The following is a 21442-nucleotide window of genomic DNA, read 5'->3' as shown; positions in this document are numbered from 1 at the left end:
ATCAGGTGCAACCAACGAGACCTGAGAAATAGAGAGATCAAAACTGTCTGAGGTAGTGTTTTAACTAGGCATCCTTTCCCCTGGAGCTACCCTCGATGATATAATAAACTCTCATGCTCATGTTCTGCTCGGAATGATTGTCATATATTCACTTGCCCCAAACCAACCAACCAGTGGGTTTCCACTCACACTGAAACTGTCCAGTGTGGCCCTAACATCATCTTCTTTTTCCACATTCATTCTCCATACCTGCTCCCTGGACCCATTTGTTTCATCCAGGAAACGGACCTGACCGAGATGGGGCCCATGTTGGGGAAGAGGAGCAGAAGGAAGTAGATGGTCCCCAACAGATGGAGCCAAGAGGAAAGGCACCTGTGCTCTCAGGGAAGGTGAGAAGATAAGCCCATCCCTGGGAACACTTAGGAACAGACCTGGCCTGCTTTTGTGAGTCTTATTGATCCCAGATCTAGAAGCTTCCCCAAGAGACGCATGCTTTTGTGACCACCAGTTTGTGCTGTTAAAGACAGCAGGCAGACAGACCTTCACATGTCTTAGAATGGTTAAAAAGGTGTAAAATTGGGGCACCTGGGTGGCTCCATTGGTTGAGAGTCTGACTCTTGATTTTGGTTTAGGTCATGATTCCAGGGTAGTGGGATCAAGCCCTACTTGTGGAGCCTGCTTAAGATTCTCTCTCTCCCTCTGCATCGACCCCAGCAGATTCGCTAGAAATAAATTCCCTAAAGCAATGGTCCTTAACCAGAGGTGGCCAATAAGAATCACCCTGGAGATTCTGAGTAGTCAGTTTGCAGTAGGGTTTGGACATGGGCATTTGACCGAGCTTTCTAGGTGATTTTCATGTGTATCCTGGCTCTCAAGCTACCTGTTTTTATTTTCTTTACTTCCTAAAAACTCAGTGATGCTTTTAAAAGGAAATAAAATGTCCTTCTATGGGCTGTAAATACAGAAATTTCACCTCCTGGTACTCCTACACACTGGCATAATTCAGAGTCAGCTTTTCATGGTGATCATGTTAACAGATTGGGTATTCAGTGTATTCATGAAAACTGCAGTTCTGAGTTTGTATGTTAACTATTCCGATCCCCTTGAATTTTGTAGTACCATGTGGCAGTCATTTGTGAATTAGTCCAAAGTAGTTTCTAGTAATAAATGCTTATCTTGTTAACGATTTGCTTCCTCCTTACCTGCTTTATTTAACTGCCACTCAACATAATGTCGAGCTCCTGAGCTACTTCTATTCTTACGATCCATGTGCTGCTCTTATGAAATTGAAAGCCTACATATATTTGATTTTTGTGTTCTTCTTAAGAGCCTGGCAGAAACATTCTTGTGAATTCGCAAGTTATATGCTAGTCTAGTGTTTTCAAATTGGGCTATAGATACTCCTAAGGAAACACAAGGTATTCTAGGAGGTATTGTGCTATTCTGGAGGCTGATGGTATTCTGGACCAAAGGACAAACTTTCAGATAGTCAACAAACATATGTACTTTTTACTGAAATTTATTTACCTGTATACGAGTTCTTCTTTCCTATCTCCCTTATTTCAATTGCCCTTCCCCAAAGGATAGGTATACATCACACCTATCCTCAGCAGTACTCTGGTGTTTTGCCCATGGTGTAAAAAACTCTGGGCTTGAAACAAAGAACTTCTATCTTTTGGTAGCAGAACCCAAAGTGTGGCTTCTGCCTTTTCTTGGCTTACACATATTTCTGGTAAAGGTGAACCGTGGCATGGTAAATGAAGTATTTTTGCCCACGGTGGAATGTTCTGAATTCAGATAAGCAGAGCTATGCGGTTATGGGGAATTATGATAATTTTCTTTTAATATTCCCACATCTTCCATTCCTGAATGATTGTCATAGAACCCTAAGGAAGTGTTCAAGAGTTTTGTCAGTTCAAACTGACAAAAACTGAAAAAGTCCACCGAAAGTTTGGGCAAAAGGACAGTGATCCCAGATGGAGATCAGAGATGCAGAAGGAAAAGCAAAGAAAGTGATAAAAGTCTGGGTAAACATTTTTAAAAATAATTCTAAAAAGTAGTGATACTAATAATGTTTATTGAGATTCAAAGAAAAGATACACCTAAAATACTAGATAATAATTTTATATATGTTGAAAGAATGAGTGATGAAATTAAAGCATTCGAAGATCCTTGTGTTATCCAGAAGAAAGACAATAACTTTGTTTCAGATTTTAGACACCGATGAATTAAGCATGCATGTTTTATCTAAAATTATAAATCAGAGAGCGAAATCTCTAAATAACTAAAGGGAAATGTGAAATAGTAACATAATTAAATTAATTAAAATAAAATTAGTAATAATACAATTTGAAAAAGAAACAGAACATCTGAAAAGAACCCAAATTAAGATAGATTCAAGTCCATCATGGAGCTTATATGTTAGAGGAGAAAACATACAACATACAGGTGAAATGAATAAATATGTTATATCACATAGTAGTACATGCTGTGAAGAAAAACCAAATAGGGTAAAGCACTACATGTTATCCTAGGAGGAAACTATTTTTAGATAAGGGAAGATCTGACAGAGAAAAAGGAAGCAGGACTCCAAGGCTTTTTATCTTGAACAGGAAGAGAGGTTGAGAAGAGGCAGCCAGTGATGTTAGAAAAACCCAGAGTATGACCTGGTGTCTCAACCAGAAGGGCGTGAACAACTGTGAAGCTAAGAATGCCTGGTTAATTTACTACACACATCTTTCCCAGACCTGGGGAACATAGTCAGTAGCAGGCTTAGCATCAAGAAGAGTTCACCACAGTCCCAGTAGGCACATGTAAACCTACAGAGCACGGTGGCTAAGTGCAGGGACTCTAAAGTCAGATGACCTCGAGTTGAATCTTGGTTCCATCTCTTTCCACTTGTGAGCTGTGTGATCATAGGCAAATCCTTTGTGATTTGGTTTCCTCACCTGTAATATGGGTATAATAACACTTGTTTCCTCTGGTTGTCCTGATTAAATGAGTTAGTATTCATAAAACACTTAAAATATACTTGGCATAAAGTAACCATCACATTAAGTCCTTGTTAAAAATAGAAAAATCTTAATGGTCAAGATAGGAAGGACAACATGACTTATAAAGTACCGACTTACATTCTCAACAGGTTCAAGTTGGCACTGGACGTATGTAATTGAATTAATCAGCATGACTGATAGGATAATTATATTGTGATTAAAAAAACAGCAGGGAATACACTATGGTTGGAACATGTCTAGTTCTTTGCTGTAGTGTATGGAATTAAAGATGTATTTTCATATCAAGTTCTATTTCAATTGTCCTAAGGAATGTCCTATGATATGCTTATTGGTTCGGAGCCCTAACCTTTTGCAGTTGGATTATACTCCTTTCTCTTTCTAATCTAAAATGTCCTCAGATGCAAAGTGAAAATAATAAACATTTTATCCACATTAACAGAAGAAATAGAATCCTTTCCTGGGACTAGGGATTACAAAGAGCCAAACAAGTCACTTTTGTATAAAACGCTGAAGTAGATGCTTTGAAGGTTTCATACAAATTAATAACTTATTAAAGTGAAAGATAAAATGCATATCACAAGGCAGTTACACAATGGCTGTATATGGCTAATCAATGATAAGGTAATATTGTAAGCGATAAGACAAGGCAGAGCTCACTGCTGGTTGTAAGTTTCATAAGTGAAGTGAGACTTTTATTTGAGTCTGGGTAAAGGGAGTCATTACAGTTATTACATTTTAGGATATGCAAGGACTGAATCTCTAATGTGAACTTCCTTAGGAAATTACTAGAGAAAGGGCTTCAGCAAAATAAAGGAGTAAACTAAAAGGAAGATACTAGATTCCTAAAACCAAGTCTCCAATATAAGAAAAGGGCAAAGGGAAGTGTCAGGATGACAGCTATTCAGCAGGACTAGAGAGTCACATGCACATTTTGGAGCAAGAGAATGGAGAGGTGAGGGAGGGGGAAATTGAAACGGATAGGTGATTTGATGTGTTTCAGTGTTTCATTTGATATGATAGATGTAAGGTACTAGATCCCCTGGAGCATTTGGAAAAAAGCAATAGGTGAATCAAAAACACCACCACCAAAGACAAATGGAAGAACAACATATTTATTAACTTGAGGGGGACAGGTGTAAAAAAAAAAATAATATCACATTACTCATCTCAACAGTGAATGATATTTACACAGTCATGATAAATACTACTGACTTATCCAAATATTGCTACAGAACTATTTGCAGAATGGGGTGGAAAGAGGAGTAAAAGACTTAATCCTCAACTACCCTAATTTTAAAGATAATTTCTATGCCACTAAAAAAAAATAGCAACATGCGATTTAGAAACAGGGGGTTACATTCCAGAAGAAAGAGCCAAAAAAGTTGGAAGCATTGCCCCTGAGGAGTGAACTTTGGGGGAGTGTTTTGGTGGAGGGGTAGGCCAGTTTTTCATTGCGGGCCTTGAAAAAACATTACATGGAAAAACAAAACAAAACACATTGATTAAAAATTAAAGGGGTAGACAGGAAAATCAAAAGATTTTGAGAAGTGATCCTATACAGGGGCCTGTATAAGATATACAGGGGCCTGAACAAGCAAGAAGATCTCTTTCATTCATACAACAAATATTTATCAAGCACTGTTCTGATCCAAGAACTAAGCTAGGCCCCAGGAATACATTAGTGAATGAAAACATATGTGGTCCCTGTCCTCTGGAGCTTATGTCTACTAGAACATATAGACAACAAGCAAAAATACATACATACATACATACATACATACATACATACATAAGACATGAATGAAATACAGATTGTAGTAATAAGTGATGTGACTAGAAAAAATTATTGTGATAGAAAATGGTGGTGAGGGACTTCCCTTAACAGAAATAGCCCTTCTGAGATGAGCTGAGACTGGAAACACATGAAACATTAACTAAGGACGGGTGTGTCTAGACTCCCAGGCAGTAAGTCTGATGGGTCTAGAAACGGTTAGAAAGCCACTGTGGCCAGAAGCACCAGAGGTGAGCAGGATGATGGCTCTAGATGAGGTTAGAGAAGTAGCAGGACCCATATCATGTTGCTATAGATATCAGTTTGGGGAGTCTTTAAGTGGTAGATGTTTAAAGGCAAGAGAAGAGAGTGTAGAGTATAATCCATAACGTCATCTGGAGGAATTCCAACATTTAAATGGAACCAGTAAGAGACTGCAGAGGTGGGGCCAATAAGGAAAGGCACAGCAGGTAAGTCTGGAAACTTCCTCAACAATACCCTAACGTTTCTGTCATTTTTCTAAAACTGACCTATTGTTTGCGTTTATCTTGACAAGGTGCATTTCATTTTAGTTTTCAGATTTTTGCATCAGTTCTGGAAATAACTAGAGATATTTATATCCTAGAAAAGTCAATTTACAATTATCTAGAAAGTTATTTCCTCATCCCCATTGTAAATTATTCCAGGGTAGCCCAGGATCTTCGTTCGAATCCCAGGCACTGGGGTCCCCCCTCTGTGTTTCTGTGGGGTCATATGAAACAGTGCTAGGATTTCAACTGAGTTATCCTTGGGATCATCCTGAGATGCTTGCCCCCGCCCCCTTGAAGGGTAAACAACACGCCATGCACTGTGGGTACTGTAAGGAATGGAACACGCTGCCTGGCCTACGGCCTGGGACGTAGCACTGAGCTCAGCGACCGTCATCCGCATGGTGGTGCGGTTCCGTTACTTTGGGGACCCCTGAGATTAGAACCTGTGGTGCCATGGCCGCGGGGGGCGCCGCCCCAGGTAACTCAACTGCGCGCAGGGCCCAGGCCCCGAGCCTCGCGGATAGCCTTGGAAAACAGACACCACAAAAAAGATGAGGGTCCAAGGAGGCAGGCGGAGACCTCGTTCCCGGGGGCCCAGAGCCTGCGCCAGCCCAAGGGCGGCCCATGCGCCGCCTCCTTGCGCTCTTCGTCAGACGGCGGCGGCGGTTACTGCTTCCGAGGTCATTTTACCCGGACGTATCTTTAGGGTGCAGACCCGGAGAGCGCCTGCGGGAGCGGGCCAGCCAACCAGCGCCCAAACTTCGGGGCAAATGACTCCCGTCTGCCCTCGCCCGGCTCTCGGCTACCATTTCTTTCCGTGTTTGCTCCGCTCAGTGTTTAAAGACGCGCGCAGCGCAGCGCCGAGAGCAGAGGCCGCGGGGCCGCCCCGGCCGCTGTCCAGCACTCGCAGCCTGAGTCGGGGCTGCCGCGGCGCCAGTAATGTCGGGGCCCAGACTGACCGGACACCCCTTGCAGGGAGTGGGGAGGCTGGGAGCCCGGCCGCCCCTCCCCAGGGCCGCCCAGGTTGGGGGAGGAGGAGGAGGAGGAGCAGGAGGAGGAGGGAGATGAGGAGACCAGCGGGCGGGCCCCGAGCAAGCCGCGGTGGTCTGAGCGGTGTGGGAGCCTGAGCAGCCCCTAGGGAAATGCTTCCTTCCTGTTGTGTGTGCGGGAAGCCACCGAGGCCGTCCCCGCGCAGGTTGGACCCGTGCGCTGAGTTGGAAAAGCTTGAAAAGGCGCAGTAGTTTCCCAAATCCTCTTTCCAAGAAGGGTTTAAATCTCGCCTCCCCTCTCAGCCAGAACTGTGGGCTCGTCCGGGGGTCGGTGGGCGGGGCGAGGAGTTGTTGGCGGGAGATTTAAATTTTTGGCGGCTGGACTCATTCTGAGTCCACTTGTTCCCTCTTTTCTCTCGTTCTGCTCTGCCATGCCTTGCTCTGAAGCGACACCCACCATCTCCCCCAGCAAGCGGGCTCGGCCTGCGGAGGACGCCATGCGGCTCCGCTTTGTCCGGCTCTCGGAGCACGCCACCGCCCCGAGCAAGGGGTCCGCGCGGGCCGCGGGCTACGACCTGTACAGGTGAGTGGGGATTTCCCGCCGCCTTCTGCTCGTGGCATCCCTACCCCACGCAGAGAAGGTGCAGGCCTGGAGTTGCAGAGTTCTCAGGTTAGCTTATATTCTTGCCATCTGCTGCTACAGCTTGAAACTTTCACTTAACAGATTACAAAAACAAACTCCTTTTGCATTTATGTAGGATTTCAGTCTTTTTTTTTTTTTTTTTTTTTTACTGTTGAAAATGTTAGTTTTCCTCTTTAGCATAAATTCAATAAGGATTTGGGATAAGCATGCAGAATGGTAACTACATGTAAATGTCCACCAAGGCATTATTTGTTTTGCAACATTTATTTTACCCTTTCCAGGTGGAAGGTAGAAATGAATAAGGCCCACCTTGGCCTTTAAGGAGTGGCCTGAGGGTGATGCAGTGGGCAACAGGAAGAGAAGCTAAGGTGGAAGTATAGGTGCTGAGTATGAAAATACATGAGGAGGATTCTTGAACGATGCTTCTGCCTTAAAGGATTTGTAAAATTTTTCTGTATGTCCATATTTAAGTTCTGCCCAAGGACTGGGAATGTCAAAAGGGTACAAATCAGAAAAGCAGTGGGAATGTCAGTAATACTACCTACCACCCTTTGCTTTGTTCAGCACCTTTTCCCTCTACTAAAGCCTTTACTTGTGGGCACTTTTATTGAATCCTCGGGGCACTACTGAAGTAGATAAGTGTTACTTTTTTACAGATGAGGGAGTTTGTGATGAGCTGAACTGATTGCTCAAGGGCTTGAATGTAATAAAATTTTTGACCCTTAATTCAGTGCTTTTTTCCCTTGACTACTGTGCCCAGTTCTTAGAACCATTAAGGTAGGTGAAAAGTGATACTGGGGGTTATGGGTGTTTAATACAGGACTAAATCCTTAGGATTTACTTTAAAGCATGCCGGGTAATTCTAATGTGAGAACTACTGGTCTCAGTCATAAGCACAGGAGGAGGGGAGAAAGGAGTGTGTGACGATAGAAAAAGGAAGGTGAGGTATAGACTGTTAGAGCTGAAAGGGATGTGGTCAGTCCCTTAGTTTTCGTGGCTAAACGTGGACTGATGTAGTTTGACTGCATCATATCTGGGCACTGTTGTGAGTCAAATGAGAGATGTTGATTTAAGATACTTTAACATCCTCCTAATGAATAGAGATGACTGTATACTGAGATAGACATGGAAATAACTTCCCTCTTTAATAAATTAGGGCTTAACTATGGAAAGAGGAAATTCCAATGAAAGAAGTGAAAATGTTAATACTGCTTTACTAGTTTTCACTAAGGTCTGCAAAGTAACTTAACTGTTCTGCTCATTGTAAAATCTCTTAAATTTCTATCAAGAAGGGGGCTACAGTAAGAGCAATAGTAGCAGCATTTGATGGGTGGATCTTAGAATATTGGGTTCTCAGCAGTGTCCTTCTCCAGGGCCTATTGACAGTGATCAGCTCTGTCCCCAACCTGTGAGGAACAAGGCTTCAGCTTGGTAAGCTTGGTTAACTACCAAGGCTAGCAATACAGATGCAACACAGCTTTTTTTTAAAAGTTTATTTATTTATTTATTTTTAAATGTTTTTTTTTATTTTTTATTTTTGAGACAGAGAGAGACAGAGCATGAATGGGGGAGGAGCAGAGAGAGAGAGGGAGACACAGAATCCGAAGCAGGCTCCAGGCTCTGAGCTGTCAGCACAGAGCCCGACGCGGGGCTCGAACTCATGGATCATGAGATCGTGACCTGAGCCGAAGTCGGATGCTTAACCGACTGAGCCACCCAGGCGCCCCTGTTTATTTAGTTTTGAGAGAGAGAGAGCGCGAGTGCTCAAGCATGATTGGGGGGGGGGGGGGGCAGGAAGGTGCAGAGAGAGAGAGAGGGAGAGAGAGAACCCCAAGCAGGCCCTAAGCTGTCAGCTCAGAGCCTGATGTGGAGCTCGAACTCAGGAACTGTGAGATCATGACCCAAGCTGAAATCAAGCGTTCCATGCTTAACTGACTGAGCCACGTGAACACCCCTATCTTCCTCTTTTTATATCGCATTAGTGAAGCATACAACTTTTAAAAGTGTGCCTTTCCACCCCCTCCTGCTAATACGTATTTCAGTTTCCCAGCAAAATTTTGTTCAGGGGAGAACAAAATTACATGTTGATACCTCTTAAACCAAAATATTTGCCAGAATGACTATATCTAAAGGTAGCACAATTTTCATGATGGACTAAAAGAGAATATCTACCACTATCTTCTTCATAAGCTCTTTTTTATATGAACTGGAAACTTCGAGTACTGAACTCTTAGACTGGTTACTGAAATGTAAGATTGCATGAATTTTGTGATTATTTTATGAAATCTATTTAAAGCAGTTCTGTATACTTAGTCACAAGGAAGAGCGTATAGAAACACTTTTATGAATAAATACTGGTTACTTTCTTTCATTATTTTCCTAGTGCCTATGATTATACAGTACCACCTATGGAAAAAGTCCTTGTGAAAACGGACATTCAGATAGCTCTTCCTTCTGGGTGCTATGGAAGAGTAGGTAAGTGATTTAAGACATGGGTAACTATTTGTCAAGCTCTTCCTTTATGATCCGTTCCTTTATCTTAGTTCCATTTAGGGTATAAGTGAGGGAATGGATACTGTTTGGCATGTGTCCTAAAATAAAGAAGTGCCAACTATGATGGCAAGTGCAGCCGTTTGGAAACTTTAGATTTCATGTAATTATCTGCTTTTTGCCTCCCTCTTTTTCTGATTCCTTGAGCTTTTAGGAGGCTCACATTGGCCCAGGAGTGTGTTCTCTCAGCTCCTCAATGAGAAACTGAAAATACAGGTGATTTTTAACTGGAGCTCCCCCACCAAGGATAAGATTGTATATGAGGTCACATGTGAAGACGGTAATGAGAATGGCTGATATTTGTTACGTAAGGAAAGAGGCAGGCTGGGGTTAATGGCACATGGCATTATAAGGCTAAGTAAAACTTCTGGCTTCTCCTCACTCCAGAGTCTGTCAGACCATTTATTTAGCCTTTTCCCCCTTTGGGTGTCCTCCCATGGGGTGTCTTACTGTCAAGAGATACCCTTCAAGGCACTAGAGGGTATGCCTTATAGCAGGAGGAGCTATGACAAAATGGAAAGCAAATCACCCGTCACTGGAGAGTTCAAAACTTTCTTCAAGAGTAACTTAACTTCAGAGTAAACCTAAAGGCACAAATGGAACTGTGGTGGGGAAGGGGCTGGACTACCACCATCTTGTTAGCCATGAGTGTGAGAACTGCTAATACTTCCGCCTTTAAAAGAATCACGAGATGGGTTCTTTTTTCATCTCCTTTTGGCAGTATTTGACTGCATTTTGAGAATATTTGTGGTGGGGAGAGGGGAGATCAGGGAGATGGAATGAAATAAAAGGAAAAGCAGGAAGAGGCAGCATTTATTGACAAAGTGCCTGATTGAAGTATTCTGGAACAGAAAACTAGAAGCTAGAATAATTAACGATAGGCCTGTTGCTCAAGTCAGCAAGTATAAGGTATAATGTTAGCTTTTCATGTTTTCATTTTAAGAATAAAAAGCATAGTGGGAATGAGTTTTTAAGGTTTGTTTTTTTGACAGTTTGCTTGACTGATACCAGGCCTTTTCTCTTCCTCTGGTTCATTTGTTTATACAGATGGGTCGTTTGGCATTTGCATCATGAGTGGGATTCCCAAGTTCTAGGCTAGGCTTTGCCACTGGTTGGTTAAGTTGATGCCTATTTCACCCCGCCCCCTCCTTTGCCCTCTTCCCATCTCTACTGCTATATGCCCAGACCTCCCATCTGAAAACAAGTCTCCTTCCTCAGTCCTGTGTCCCTGCCAGCCACAGTCCTCCCTTTGTGGCCAGACTTCTTAAAAGAGTTCCCTTGGCTTGCTCACCTCTCAGTCTACCCCAGCAGCCCAAGGCTTCACTGCCACACCTTCTCCACATCCTCCATGGCCCCAAGTCCTGTGGGAGTGGTTTAAGCAGCTTTTGAATTAAACTGTGTCAGGTTTCTCTACACTCTTTCCTCCTTTAACACAGTATAATAAATATATTCTTTAATCCAGGACCACCTGCTAAAGTTAAGATGTAGATGTTCTAGGGGAGGAAAGTGACATGCCTTAAAGTAGCCAACTTCTCCTTTTCTTTGTTTTTCTTTTTCTTTTTTAGCTCCCCGTTCTGGCTTGGCTGCGAAACACTTCATAGATGTAGGAGGTAATGTGTTTACGTTTTCCTTCTGTAAATATGTGTATGTATTCACTTTGCCTTTGTTTAAGAGGTAGTAATCAAAAGACAGGTCTTATTTTTATCTTCAACAATAGGAAATGATTTTTGTTGTGTTTTGCCTTTTTAGAAATTTCCGTCTCTCAAATTATGAGGTAGTTTCAAGTATTATTTGATTATATCTAATTTTAAATGATCAGTATGTGAAATACATGTTATTTTACTAATAGGCTAACTAGACATTATCTGATGGATAGGATTTTTGCCTTGGCTTAGTGATAATCTGCATTTAGTCCAAAAATGACTCCATTCTTAGAAGAAAGTTAGTTTTAGAAAGGTAGGAAAAGCTTTTATGTCATTTTAAAGCAATTATGTTTTGCTTAAATAATTAAAAAATTACTTAAGCAGTAATTACTAAATTCTTTTTTTTTTTTTTAATGTTTTATTTATTTTTGACAGAGAGAGAGAGAGAGAGAGAGAGAGAGAGAGAGAATGAGCGGGGGAGGGGCAGAGAGAGACGGAGACACAGAATCTGAAGTAGGCTCCAGGCTCTGAGCTGTCAGCACAGACCCCGACGCGGGGCTCGAACTCAGACCGCGAGATCATGACCTGAGCTGAAGTCAGACGCTCAACCAACTGAGCCACCCAGGCGCCCCAGTAATTACTAAATTCTTTAAGCAAGGGGCGCCTGGGTGGCTCAGTCGGTTAAGCATCTGACTTGGGACATGACCTTGCAGTTCAAGAGTTCCAGCCCCACATAGGGCTCTCTGCTGTCAGCACAGAGCCCACTTTGGATTCTCTGTCTTTCCCTCTCTGCCCCTCCTCTGCTTGTACACACATACTCTCTCTCTCTGTCTCTCAAAAATAAATAAATACTTAAAAAAATTTAAAAAAAGAAGGAAATTCTTTAAGCCAAAGTTATAGAAAATGCAGGTCAATCTTGTAAGAAATTTTTTAACCTGCATGAGAGAACCATCCCTGTTTGGCAAAATGTAAAAAGAAAATCTTTCCCTGAGTGAGAAAAGAAAACTTCTCACTATGCTTCCCTTTCTATGTTTCTTGTCAAACAAGTCCTCAGTGGCTCTGATTTCCCTTACAATCAAGCCTTACTCAGGTCTCCCAAAGCCAACAACTTCATCATGGAGCCCCTTTCATGAAGAGCCCCCAGTCTGTGCTGTCCTCTTGCTGTAGGTTCCCTAACCACCCCTCACTATAGGGAAATTCTGACCTTTGTTCTGACTTTAATTCCCATCATTATGAGCCGAGTGCTTCACCTAACTAGACGTCTTCCCCCTCCAAGAAGTGGATATGCCTCATTCTCTAAACACCTCCATTTTTACAAAGCTACTTTTTAACAGATGAAGAACTGTCTCAGAGATGAGTCCAAGTTGACATGTTGAACACTGGAATCTTCATCCATGGTTCTAATCCTTTAATCCGTCTGTTCTTTTTTTTTGTTTTTTTTGAGAGAGGGAGAAAGTACATGGGGAACTGGGGCAAGGGAGAAGCAGAAAAAGAATCTTAAGCAGGCTCCATGCCACCCTCCACCTCCATGGCCCTGAGGTCACCACCTGAGACTTGAGCCAAAATCAGGAGTGGGACACTCCACTGGGTGGACACTCCACTGGGTGGACACTCCACTGGGTGACTGAACCACCCAGGCGCCCCTACAGTCCCTCTGTTCTTTACACTGCAATTCAATGCTGGGTTTCACCTCACCCCATCCCTGCACCAACCAAGCACTATGCTAAATAAAGTCACTGTTACCTGCACTGCAGGCCTTAAGTAGGGAATGAGTACTGTCCCTGGGCCGTCTCTCTTTCTGCCCTTGGTGTCACTAGGTGGTGCTGTGAGGCAAGACAGAATCCTCAAAGTAGTCCTTTCTTAGCGACTGAAAAGGAGCCAAGTTTGGCACAGACAGCAAGAATGGACAGCCCACTCGGGTTGAGAATTGCCTGGACTCAGTTATGCTTGCTTTCCAAAAATACTTTTATAACATCAAGTATGGTAATTGAGGACTATAACTTTAGGATATAAAAGATTGGATATATTTTTAAGGAAATTTCAAAGGGTTGTGAAAGGAACATGGGCTTTGGAGTAACAACTTGATTTGGGTCCCAGCTTTGTCATTAACTGGCTAGTTATTACTTTTCTGAGCCTCAGTTTCTCCTCTTCCATAAAATGGAAATTAGTGTGCCTGCCTCAGAAGGATGGGAGGATTAAAGGAGAATACATGTAAAGCATCTAACACTGCTTGGCACGTATTAGATCCCAGAAGCTATATTTCTTGTCCCTTAGAGAATTCACGGATTTTTTTTTTTAAATGGGGCAGCTATTTTTTTTCTTTCTGACTTTGTTACTCATTTTTGCTGTTTAAAACAACCTCCTGAAAAAAAATTCATGTAAAAGAAACGGAAAGTTAGTTTGCCTGGTGGTTGGTGTGGTATTATTCCTAAAATCACATTGTGGTGTGTTCTTGGATGCAGAGTGTCTTAAAAATGTCTCTTAGGCACAGGTTTATCATCATTGGCCACCACTTTTGTTTCAAAAGAGAGATGTTGTTAGAAATCCCAGGCTGTAAATAAGGGTCAAAGGGAAAAGTTGAGTATGCAGGATTCTGTTCAGAATCCACATCTGGTAGGTGTGGGTAGTTTTCACTAAAGGTTTCCAACAAATGACATGCCAAAGTCTTGACACAGTAAAACTTTTGCCTGAAGTCAGTTAATTACCCTGCCAGTTCCAATGTATGATTTTTCCAGTGATAACTTCAAAATACTTTTTGCTTTCTCATGAAGAGAAATATCCCTGATGCTTATGTTCCTTATGTAGAAAAAGAATGTCTTGGGTTTTTCTTGAAGGTCAAATTGTCTTTGAGTAATACCTAAACTTGGAACTATTGGATTTTTCGTACTATTAGCATTCATGCTAAAAAACAAAAAAGTATTAATTGAGGGCACTTTTTTTTCCTGCCATACATTTTAATTGACTTCAAACGACTTCATTTCTTTTAGTGAGTTAAAGGGCTTTTCACATTTTTGTGTGCCAAGCATAAAACCTTGGTAGATATCTGGCTTTGCAGAATTCAAGACATTCAACCATATGAGTCTGATTTGGACTACTTTATAGATATATGGCAAAGGCCTTTACAAAAAGGGAGTGTTTTTGTATGGTAGAAGATACCAGAAAGTAAAAACAAATGCTTGCAGGCCACAGGAAAAAGAATTTAAATGCCCAAACAAATAAGGAAAAAAATCGTAAACAAAATATAGAAGAGGACATACATATGTGCAACAAATTCTAGCCTCACTAGTCATCAGGGAAATGCATAGTAAAGCCAGGAGATACTGTTTTTCACTCATCACATTGGCCAGAATTTTTTTTTTTTTTAAGATTGTTGCCATCTGGTACTACCAAGGACTTTGGAAATGGGCATTCTTAAATATTGCTGATAGAAGTTTGAATTGCTACACCTTTTTCACAAAGTTATCCAGAAATATCCGCTAAAATTTAAAGTGTACACACCCTTTGATCAGGAAAGTGCTTTTCGGAAACTTTTTGATGAGATTGAAAATCACGAATACACAAGGACATCTGTAAAGGACTGCTTTGTATATTATAGCAAAAATGCAAAGGCAACCTGAGTGATAGCATGTAAGAGAATAGTTACACAGGGATAATGGTACTGTATTTCCATATCTCGGATTTAAAAAGAATGACTAAGGGGTGCTCAGTCTGGGTGGCTCAGCTGGGTGGCTGAGTCTGTTGAACGTCTGATTTCGGCTCAGGTCATGATCTTACGGTTCGTGGGTTCGGGCCCCACGTCGGGCTCTATGCTGACAGCTCAGAGTCTGGAACCTGCTTCGGATTCTGTGTCTCCCTCTCTCTCTGCTCCTCCCCTGCTCACACTCTGTCTCTCTCTCAAAAATAAATAAAGATTAAAAAATTTTTTTCAAGAACAACTAAGATTCCTATTTATATATTAATTGCAAAGGATGTCTGATATTTTAAGTGGAAAAAAGAAAGTAATACGTAGAATCTCTTACTGTAACATTGGCTCCCTGAAGGAGGGTAGAGGAACATTATTAGCTTTTACTTTCTATGTACGTGTACTATTTGGGTAATGTAAAATTTTTCTTATAAAGTAGAAACCAAGAGTTCAGAAATTGGTCCACATTGTCTTCCTTGAACCCTTTCTAGATAAGTGAGCACTAGACTGCACTTCAGATCTCCAACTTGGAGATTACATGGCCTTCTGGAGTCATCTATTCCAGCATGGAACAGCATGGTCTCTGCAGGGGTTTCTACACTGAATCTGATCCACGTTGTTCTCTACAGCCAGAACTTTCCGCATATTAATAATATAGAAAACAGCTGGTCCCATCTTTCTGTCAATTCTTTCAGTACATATTAAGGACTAATTTAATGGTCAGGTGGCAGTGGGGAAAGAAGACAGGCTTCAGTATTCTTTGAATTGGTCTTTGAATTTGTTTCTGTACAACTAGAAAAGAATAGACTGTTTCTTCAGTCTAGACATGATATGAACCACTTCTGCTGCCTTTCTGCTACTTTCATACTCACTCTTCCCACTGTTAAAAATTTACTTTAATTCAAACTCCTAAAAGTGTTGTGTCAGGAACTTTTAAGAATGCTTAAATTCACTTTCATTCATAAAACACAGGGATTCATTTAAACTTCAACGGTAATCCACTGGAAAAATCTGAGTAGTTTTCCCCGTTCTGGAACTTTTTTAAAAATTTTCTTCCCACCCCCCCCCTCCACTCTTTGAGAAAATTGAAAGGGAATGCTTAACCTTGTTCTTAAAAAAAATTTTTTTTTCAGTTTACTTTCAAATAATTATGAGTCTGGCCAACCAGTATTAATACCCATTGAGGTACATTCCTGGTTTTTTTTCCTTTGAGGATTTTGTTTGTTTGTTTGTTTAGGAGGAGGGTGTTACTAGTAATTAGGATTTAATTAGGATCACATGAATCCTATCATTTTCCAAACAGAGGGGAAAGAATGAACATATATAAAAGGAAATTGGCGGGGGGTGGGGTGGGAGGGTGGGTAGAGGTAAGAGGAAGAGAAGTGACTTCTAAAAGGTAGGGGATTTTATTTTGGGGTAAAGAAAACAGTCCCCAAAATTGATTGTGGTGATGGTTGCACAATTCTGAATACACTGAAAACCATTGAGTTGTGAATTCTGTCTTAATATTAAAAGAGGAAATGGGAAGTCCTGGTGCACCTGTATTATCTGTGCTTGTGTTTATGGAAATGTTTTAAATTCTTGACCCAAACTGAAATGCTAACAAGCTTGAGAAATGTACCTCTCTGGGCCAAGGCAGGGCCCTGATGCAAGTTTCTCTCCTGCAAAGATTTGCTGTCCTCGTGTTTATAATCTCAAACAGGTACTGATGACACATGGTTTCACATAAAAGTGTACTTGTTATTAAGCTTATGTGCTAATGTCTTCTGAGAGATCATGCTCTAAGAAAGGATGGTAGCTCACATTAAAAGGAAAGGAAGAAAATGAACTGAAAGGTTCAGCTCCATTTTTATTGCAAAAATGACTGTTCTGATATTTGCTAGACTGCTTCTTAACAGTGTGTCAGCCTTGACTTCTTCCACAGCAGATCTTCCGGCTTCTTGACATTTTTTATTTATGACTCAATCACATTTCAATCTGGATATTAGTGGGAAGCTGCTACCAGGAGAAGCCTTTGCAACCCAATCATTATTTTCTCCTAGTCTTTTTAGCAGGCGTGCAGCAGAAGAACAGTGGTTTTGGAGTGAGCAATTCAGGATGACCTATCTGAGATGCTAAGTCCCTATTCCCAGTTTAGAATAGGAAACGGTTACCACTTGTAAGGGTGACAGGTTGGAAAATCAGGGCTGTTTTATGAATTCTATGTATTTGCATTTTAGTAATATCATTTTTTAGTTTTGAGACTTTACATAGTTCCAGAGCAAGAGTCACTTACCCATTTGCAAGGCTAAAGACCTCACAGCTGCAGAAAAGTGATTTTGAGGTCATCGTACGCCCTCAGTGTTTTGGTAGCATAAAAACCATGCTAATGCTGTTTTTCTTTTCCTTAGCTGGCGTCATAGATGAAGATTATAGAGGAAATGTGGGTGTTGTACTATTTAATTTTGGCAAAGAAAAGTTTGAAGGTACGTTAACTACATACAATCACATGAATGTGAGTTTTCAGAGTTAGGAGTGTCTAAATAACACATGCTTACTCCTCTAAGGCAAGATAGAATGTGTCAATAAAATATCAGTAATAAACTCTTTCTTCTTTTGAAGTCAAAAAGGGTGATCGAATTGCACAGCTCATTTGTGAACGGATTTTTTATCCAGAAATAGAAGAAGTTCAGGTAAGTGTCATAAAAGCCGAGTTGGGAATAACTGATGTACCGTCTTCAGTGAAGGGAAAACTACAATTTCAAGCATTTCATATGCTATTTGAAACTAAATAATAGCACATACAGTAGTCCTATTTTAAGCAAAATTAAAATCGTAGAATTTCTTGAAATGTTTTTCGTGGCTGTTCTGTAGCATTACTTTGGATAATACATCATTTAAATATACTCTAAAATTCTATTTCTCTAGCTATTTTGAAAATTGCCCAATATTTTATTTATGGAGCTTTTTTAAAATTTAATTTTCTTTCTGTAATCTCCTTTTTGAAAGGATTATACAGCTGGAATAAAAAATTTTTACAGATTAGGAGCTAGAGAGAACCGAAAGAGGGTCTGAAATTAACCATCTGAACACCACCTTTATGTCTTTTCAGGTTTTGGATGACACTGAAAGGGGTTCAGGAGGTTTTGGTTCTACTGGGAAGAATTAAAACTTATGCCAAGAATAGAAAATGAGAAAACATACTTTTCTTAAAAATAAAGAGTCTTTGCTTAAGGTGTTTTGGTGTTTTATACTTTTGTAAACTTATTAGTGTTACCTACTAAAACTGGTTGTCTTAGGATTAATTAAGGAAAAGATACCTCAGTTGGGGTCACAAAGGAAATTACTTGCTTGTGTTTTTATACATTTGAATGTTGTATAAATCTGTGTGGTGACCTAATACAAAGTGTTTCTTTTTTTTAATGGAATGTATATCAATTACAGATCCAAAACTCCCTGTATTATTTAATTCACTAAATGCTGCTTCTCAGCTTATTAAATTGCTTTGTAAATCATAAGTAGTACCTTTCATTCCATAAATTTGACTTCTTTCACAGATACAAATTATCGCACAAAGTGAACTAAAAAGATAATAAGAAGTTGAAGTTACTCCTTGTCCATCCCTTCTCTCCATTGCTCTCAAAAGTGATTTTGATCTTAAGATTCTTTGTGACATTGGGAAGAAGAGAATCCTCAGGTTATTTTTTAGTTTTATTTTTAATCATCCTATCATCCTTTTGGTAGGCCCCGGTTGGCTGGATAGAACTATGTTTGTGAAAAGAGATGCAACCTGGGGATTTCCAGTTGGTTCATCTTCCTGATTTCATTCCATCAAATAAATTGTACAAGTTGTGTACCTTTCTCTCACTGTGATAGGGTATAGCCAAGAAAATAGGCAATTTAATAGGGAAAAAGTAGAGTAATGGTGTGTGTTTAGGCCATTGGGTTTGCCCATCCCAAGTACTTTTGAGTTAATACGAGTAAGCAGTATTTCATCACAGGTAGGGGGCTGATTCTGTGGATTTGCTTGATTTAACATCATTTGCAACCTTGAAGTCGTGCACTGTATTGCCTGCACTGTATTGCCCAGGCTTCTTTGCACAAGGGCTGTCGGGGTCACTTCAGCTTTGCTGGTCAGATGCACTAGTGGGAAGCTCGTGAGACGTCATTTTGTGAGTGTGGGTCATGTAGATGGAGTGCTTCTGGAGCTGGCAGCTTCTCAGCGACCCGTTCTTGGAAGCACAGGCTGGAGTGTGTGTCTTCCGTCCTTCCAGTGATTCTTTAGACCATTTCGTAACCTGTAATGTAGTATTTTCCATCTATGGGTCACAATTCACTAGTGAGTCATGAAATCAACTCCTCTAATGCATTTTTAAAAATTAAATAGAGAAACAGCAGAGGACAACACATGTCAACTGGGTAAATATTGTGAACATTGTTTGAATTACATATTCATATGTTCATGTGTATACTGGATCATGATATAAATTATTTCTGCAGTCAATAAAATTTAAATAAATCCCATTCTGCTAAACTAGTGGATTCTGTCCTCTGAACACTGACCAATACGTAGTAACAGTTGAGTAAGAACAAATGGTATGATGTGACTGCCAAGAGATTCGGTCTTAGTTACACTGTTAATGTTAGTTCCCACTTACTGAAAATTCAGTGTATTAAGCACTTTTAGAAACTGCTTGTTTTTTTTTTTTTTTTTTCCCTCATGGCATACCTGTGGGAGAGTAGATAAAACACTTAAAAAAATGTTTTTTAAAGTTTACTTATTTTTGAGAGAGAGTGTGTTTGTGAGCAGGAGGGGCAGAGAGAGAGGCAGACACAGAATCCAAAGCAGGCCCCAGGCTCTGAGCTGTCACCACAGAGCCCAATATGGCGCTCACACCCACAAACCGTGAGATCATGATCTGAGCCAAAGTCAGATGCTTAACCAACTGAGCTACCCAGGCACACCGAGAAAACATTCTTTATAGATGACAGATATAGGCACAGAGATGTTTAGTAGCTTGCTTAACATTTCAGCTGAAAGACCACTCTTAAAACTCAGGTCCTATGGCTTTGAAGCCCATGTTCTGTGCAACCTTCAGTCTTGCAAGTGGTAGACAGAATACAGAATGGAAGAGATGGTGAATCAAAGTCCTCTAGTGTATTCATTCCTGGTGTCTTTCCATCTGGGCACCAGACTTATGGAAAGTTGTTTACATCTGAATCTACTCTGAAAGTTAGAGACTTGGAACCGTGTTCATGAGGGATAAATGGAAGATCTCCGGGGTGGGATGTTGTTTGTAGAAAAAGTGTGTGTTGGGGTGGGAGAATGTGGGAGGAGGGGTGGCTATAGAAGGTCTCTAGTGGTATGACAGATCTTAGATGTTAAAGACTCAGAAAGGGAACTAATTAGGTTTGTCATATGTGACCTGATCGACTGGAATTAGGTAGGATCAGTGCATTTAATCTATAGCAGATGGGAGCTGTGAGATAAGAGAAAATACATATTGGTCTCTGCCCCCGATTCCTGGCATGTAGTTCCTAAACTGTTGTCATTTCCTAAGTGATAAGAGCACTAGGTGCATCTCTTGTTCTAATATTGGTCATTGATTCCAGTTGCTCACACAGAGCTCCTGAAACCCTTGTAATCTACTGGGTGATGACTGTCTTGTTCAAATGAAGTGACTCTGGGTGGCTTCCTGGATTGCTCCTGGGTGGAGGCTGGTCACTAAAAAGACCAAGTCATGGTGAGAAGTTTAGAACTTTTAGTCCTGACCCCTATCTCTTGAGAGGGGAGGAAGGGCTAAAAATGGAGTTAATGATGGATCATGCCTAAATAATGAAGCCCCCATAAAATCCCAAAAATAGGAGATTGGGAGAGTTTCTGGGTTGGTGCACACTGGAGGTGCTGGGAGAGTGGCACACCTGGAGAGGGTGTAGAAGCTCTGTGACCCCACATACGTTGCCCTACTCACCTCTTCCATCTGGATCTTTTACCATATCATTTAATAAACTGGTGAACCAAGGTGTGTCCCTCAATTCTGTGAGATGTCTAGGAATTGAACTGAAGGAGGGGGGGTCCCTGGAACCTCCAATCTATAGCCATTTGGTGAGCAGCAGAGGTGACAACCTTAGCTTGTAACTGGCAATCTGAAGTGTGTATTGGGGGCGGGGGGCATTCTTGTGGAACTGAGCCCTTAACCTGTGAGATCTGACCCTCTCTGGGTAGCTAGTGTCAGAGCTGAGTTAAATTGTAGGACACCCTGTTGGTATTGCAAAGAATTGCTTGGTGTAGGGAGAAGCCTCTGCACAACTAGTGACCAGAAGTGAAGTGTTTTAGTTGAGTAGTAAAGAAGACAAACAGGGAAGAAACGAGGGCAGACCCGGTTTTTTCCTACATAGGAAGGAAACAAGCTGAGTTTTTTCTTTACAGTGGCATAAGGGCAGACTCATGGAACTTCCCTAAGACAGCAAATTTAATGAAAAAGCAAAGAATATGCCATGTGAAAAGCCATATCCTACCAGTCAGTTGGGTTGGGCTCACTGGAGACAAATATTCTGTGTTATATATGCAGAGTTCGTGTATTTTATACCATTTTTACTTTGTTTTATGTGAAATATAACGTTTAGAAAAGTGTATAAAA

General features: G+C 41.0%; 1 protein-coding gene across 3 annotated transcripts; it reads left to right on the top strand.

Moving 5' to 3' along the window:
* Nucleotides 1-5654: 5654 nt before the first annotated feature.
* On the top strand, nt 5655-18035 carry DUT (deoxyuridine triphosphatase). Of its 3 annotated transcripts, none has more exons than XM_007081820.3 (7): nt 5655-5793; nt 6752-6887; nt 9331-9422; nt 11063-11107; nt 17213-17287; nt 17424-17494; nt 17914-18035. In XM_007081820.3, the coding sequence occupies exons 1-7, from the start codon at nt 5769-5771 to the stop codon at nt 17968-17970; spliced, it is 501 nt and encodes a 166-aa protein (XP_007081882.2). In that variant the 5' UTR covers nt 5655-5768; the 3' UTR covers nt 17971-18035. The 3 variants fall into 3 exon arrangements, with proteins under 3 accessions (XP_007081882.2, XP_042844866.1, XP_007081881.2); XM_042988932.1 differs by lacking the exon at nt 5655-5793 and adding an exon at nt 5852-6254 and having other exon boundaries at nt 6689-6887; XM_007081819.3 differs by lacking the exon at nt 5655-5793 and adding an exon at nt 5890-6251.
* The last annotated feature ends 3407 nt before the right edge of the window (nt 18036-21442 follow it).

The sequence above is a fragment of the Panthera tigris genome, chromosome B3, assembly GCF_018350195.1.
Source record: "Panthera tigris isolate Pti1 chromosome B3, P.tigris_Pti1_mat1.1, whole genome shotgun sequence".
Lineage (NCBI taxonomy): Eukaryota > Metazoa > Chordata > Mammalia > Carnivora > Felidae > Panthera > Panthera tigris.
This window is presented reverse-complemented; position numbering and strand designations above follow the sequence as displayed.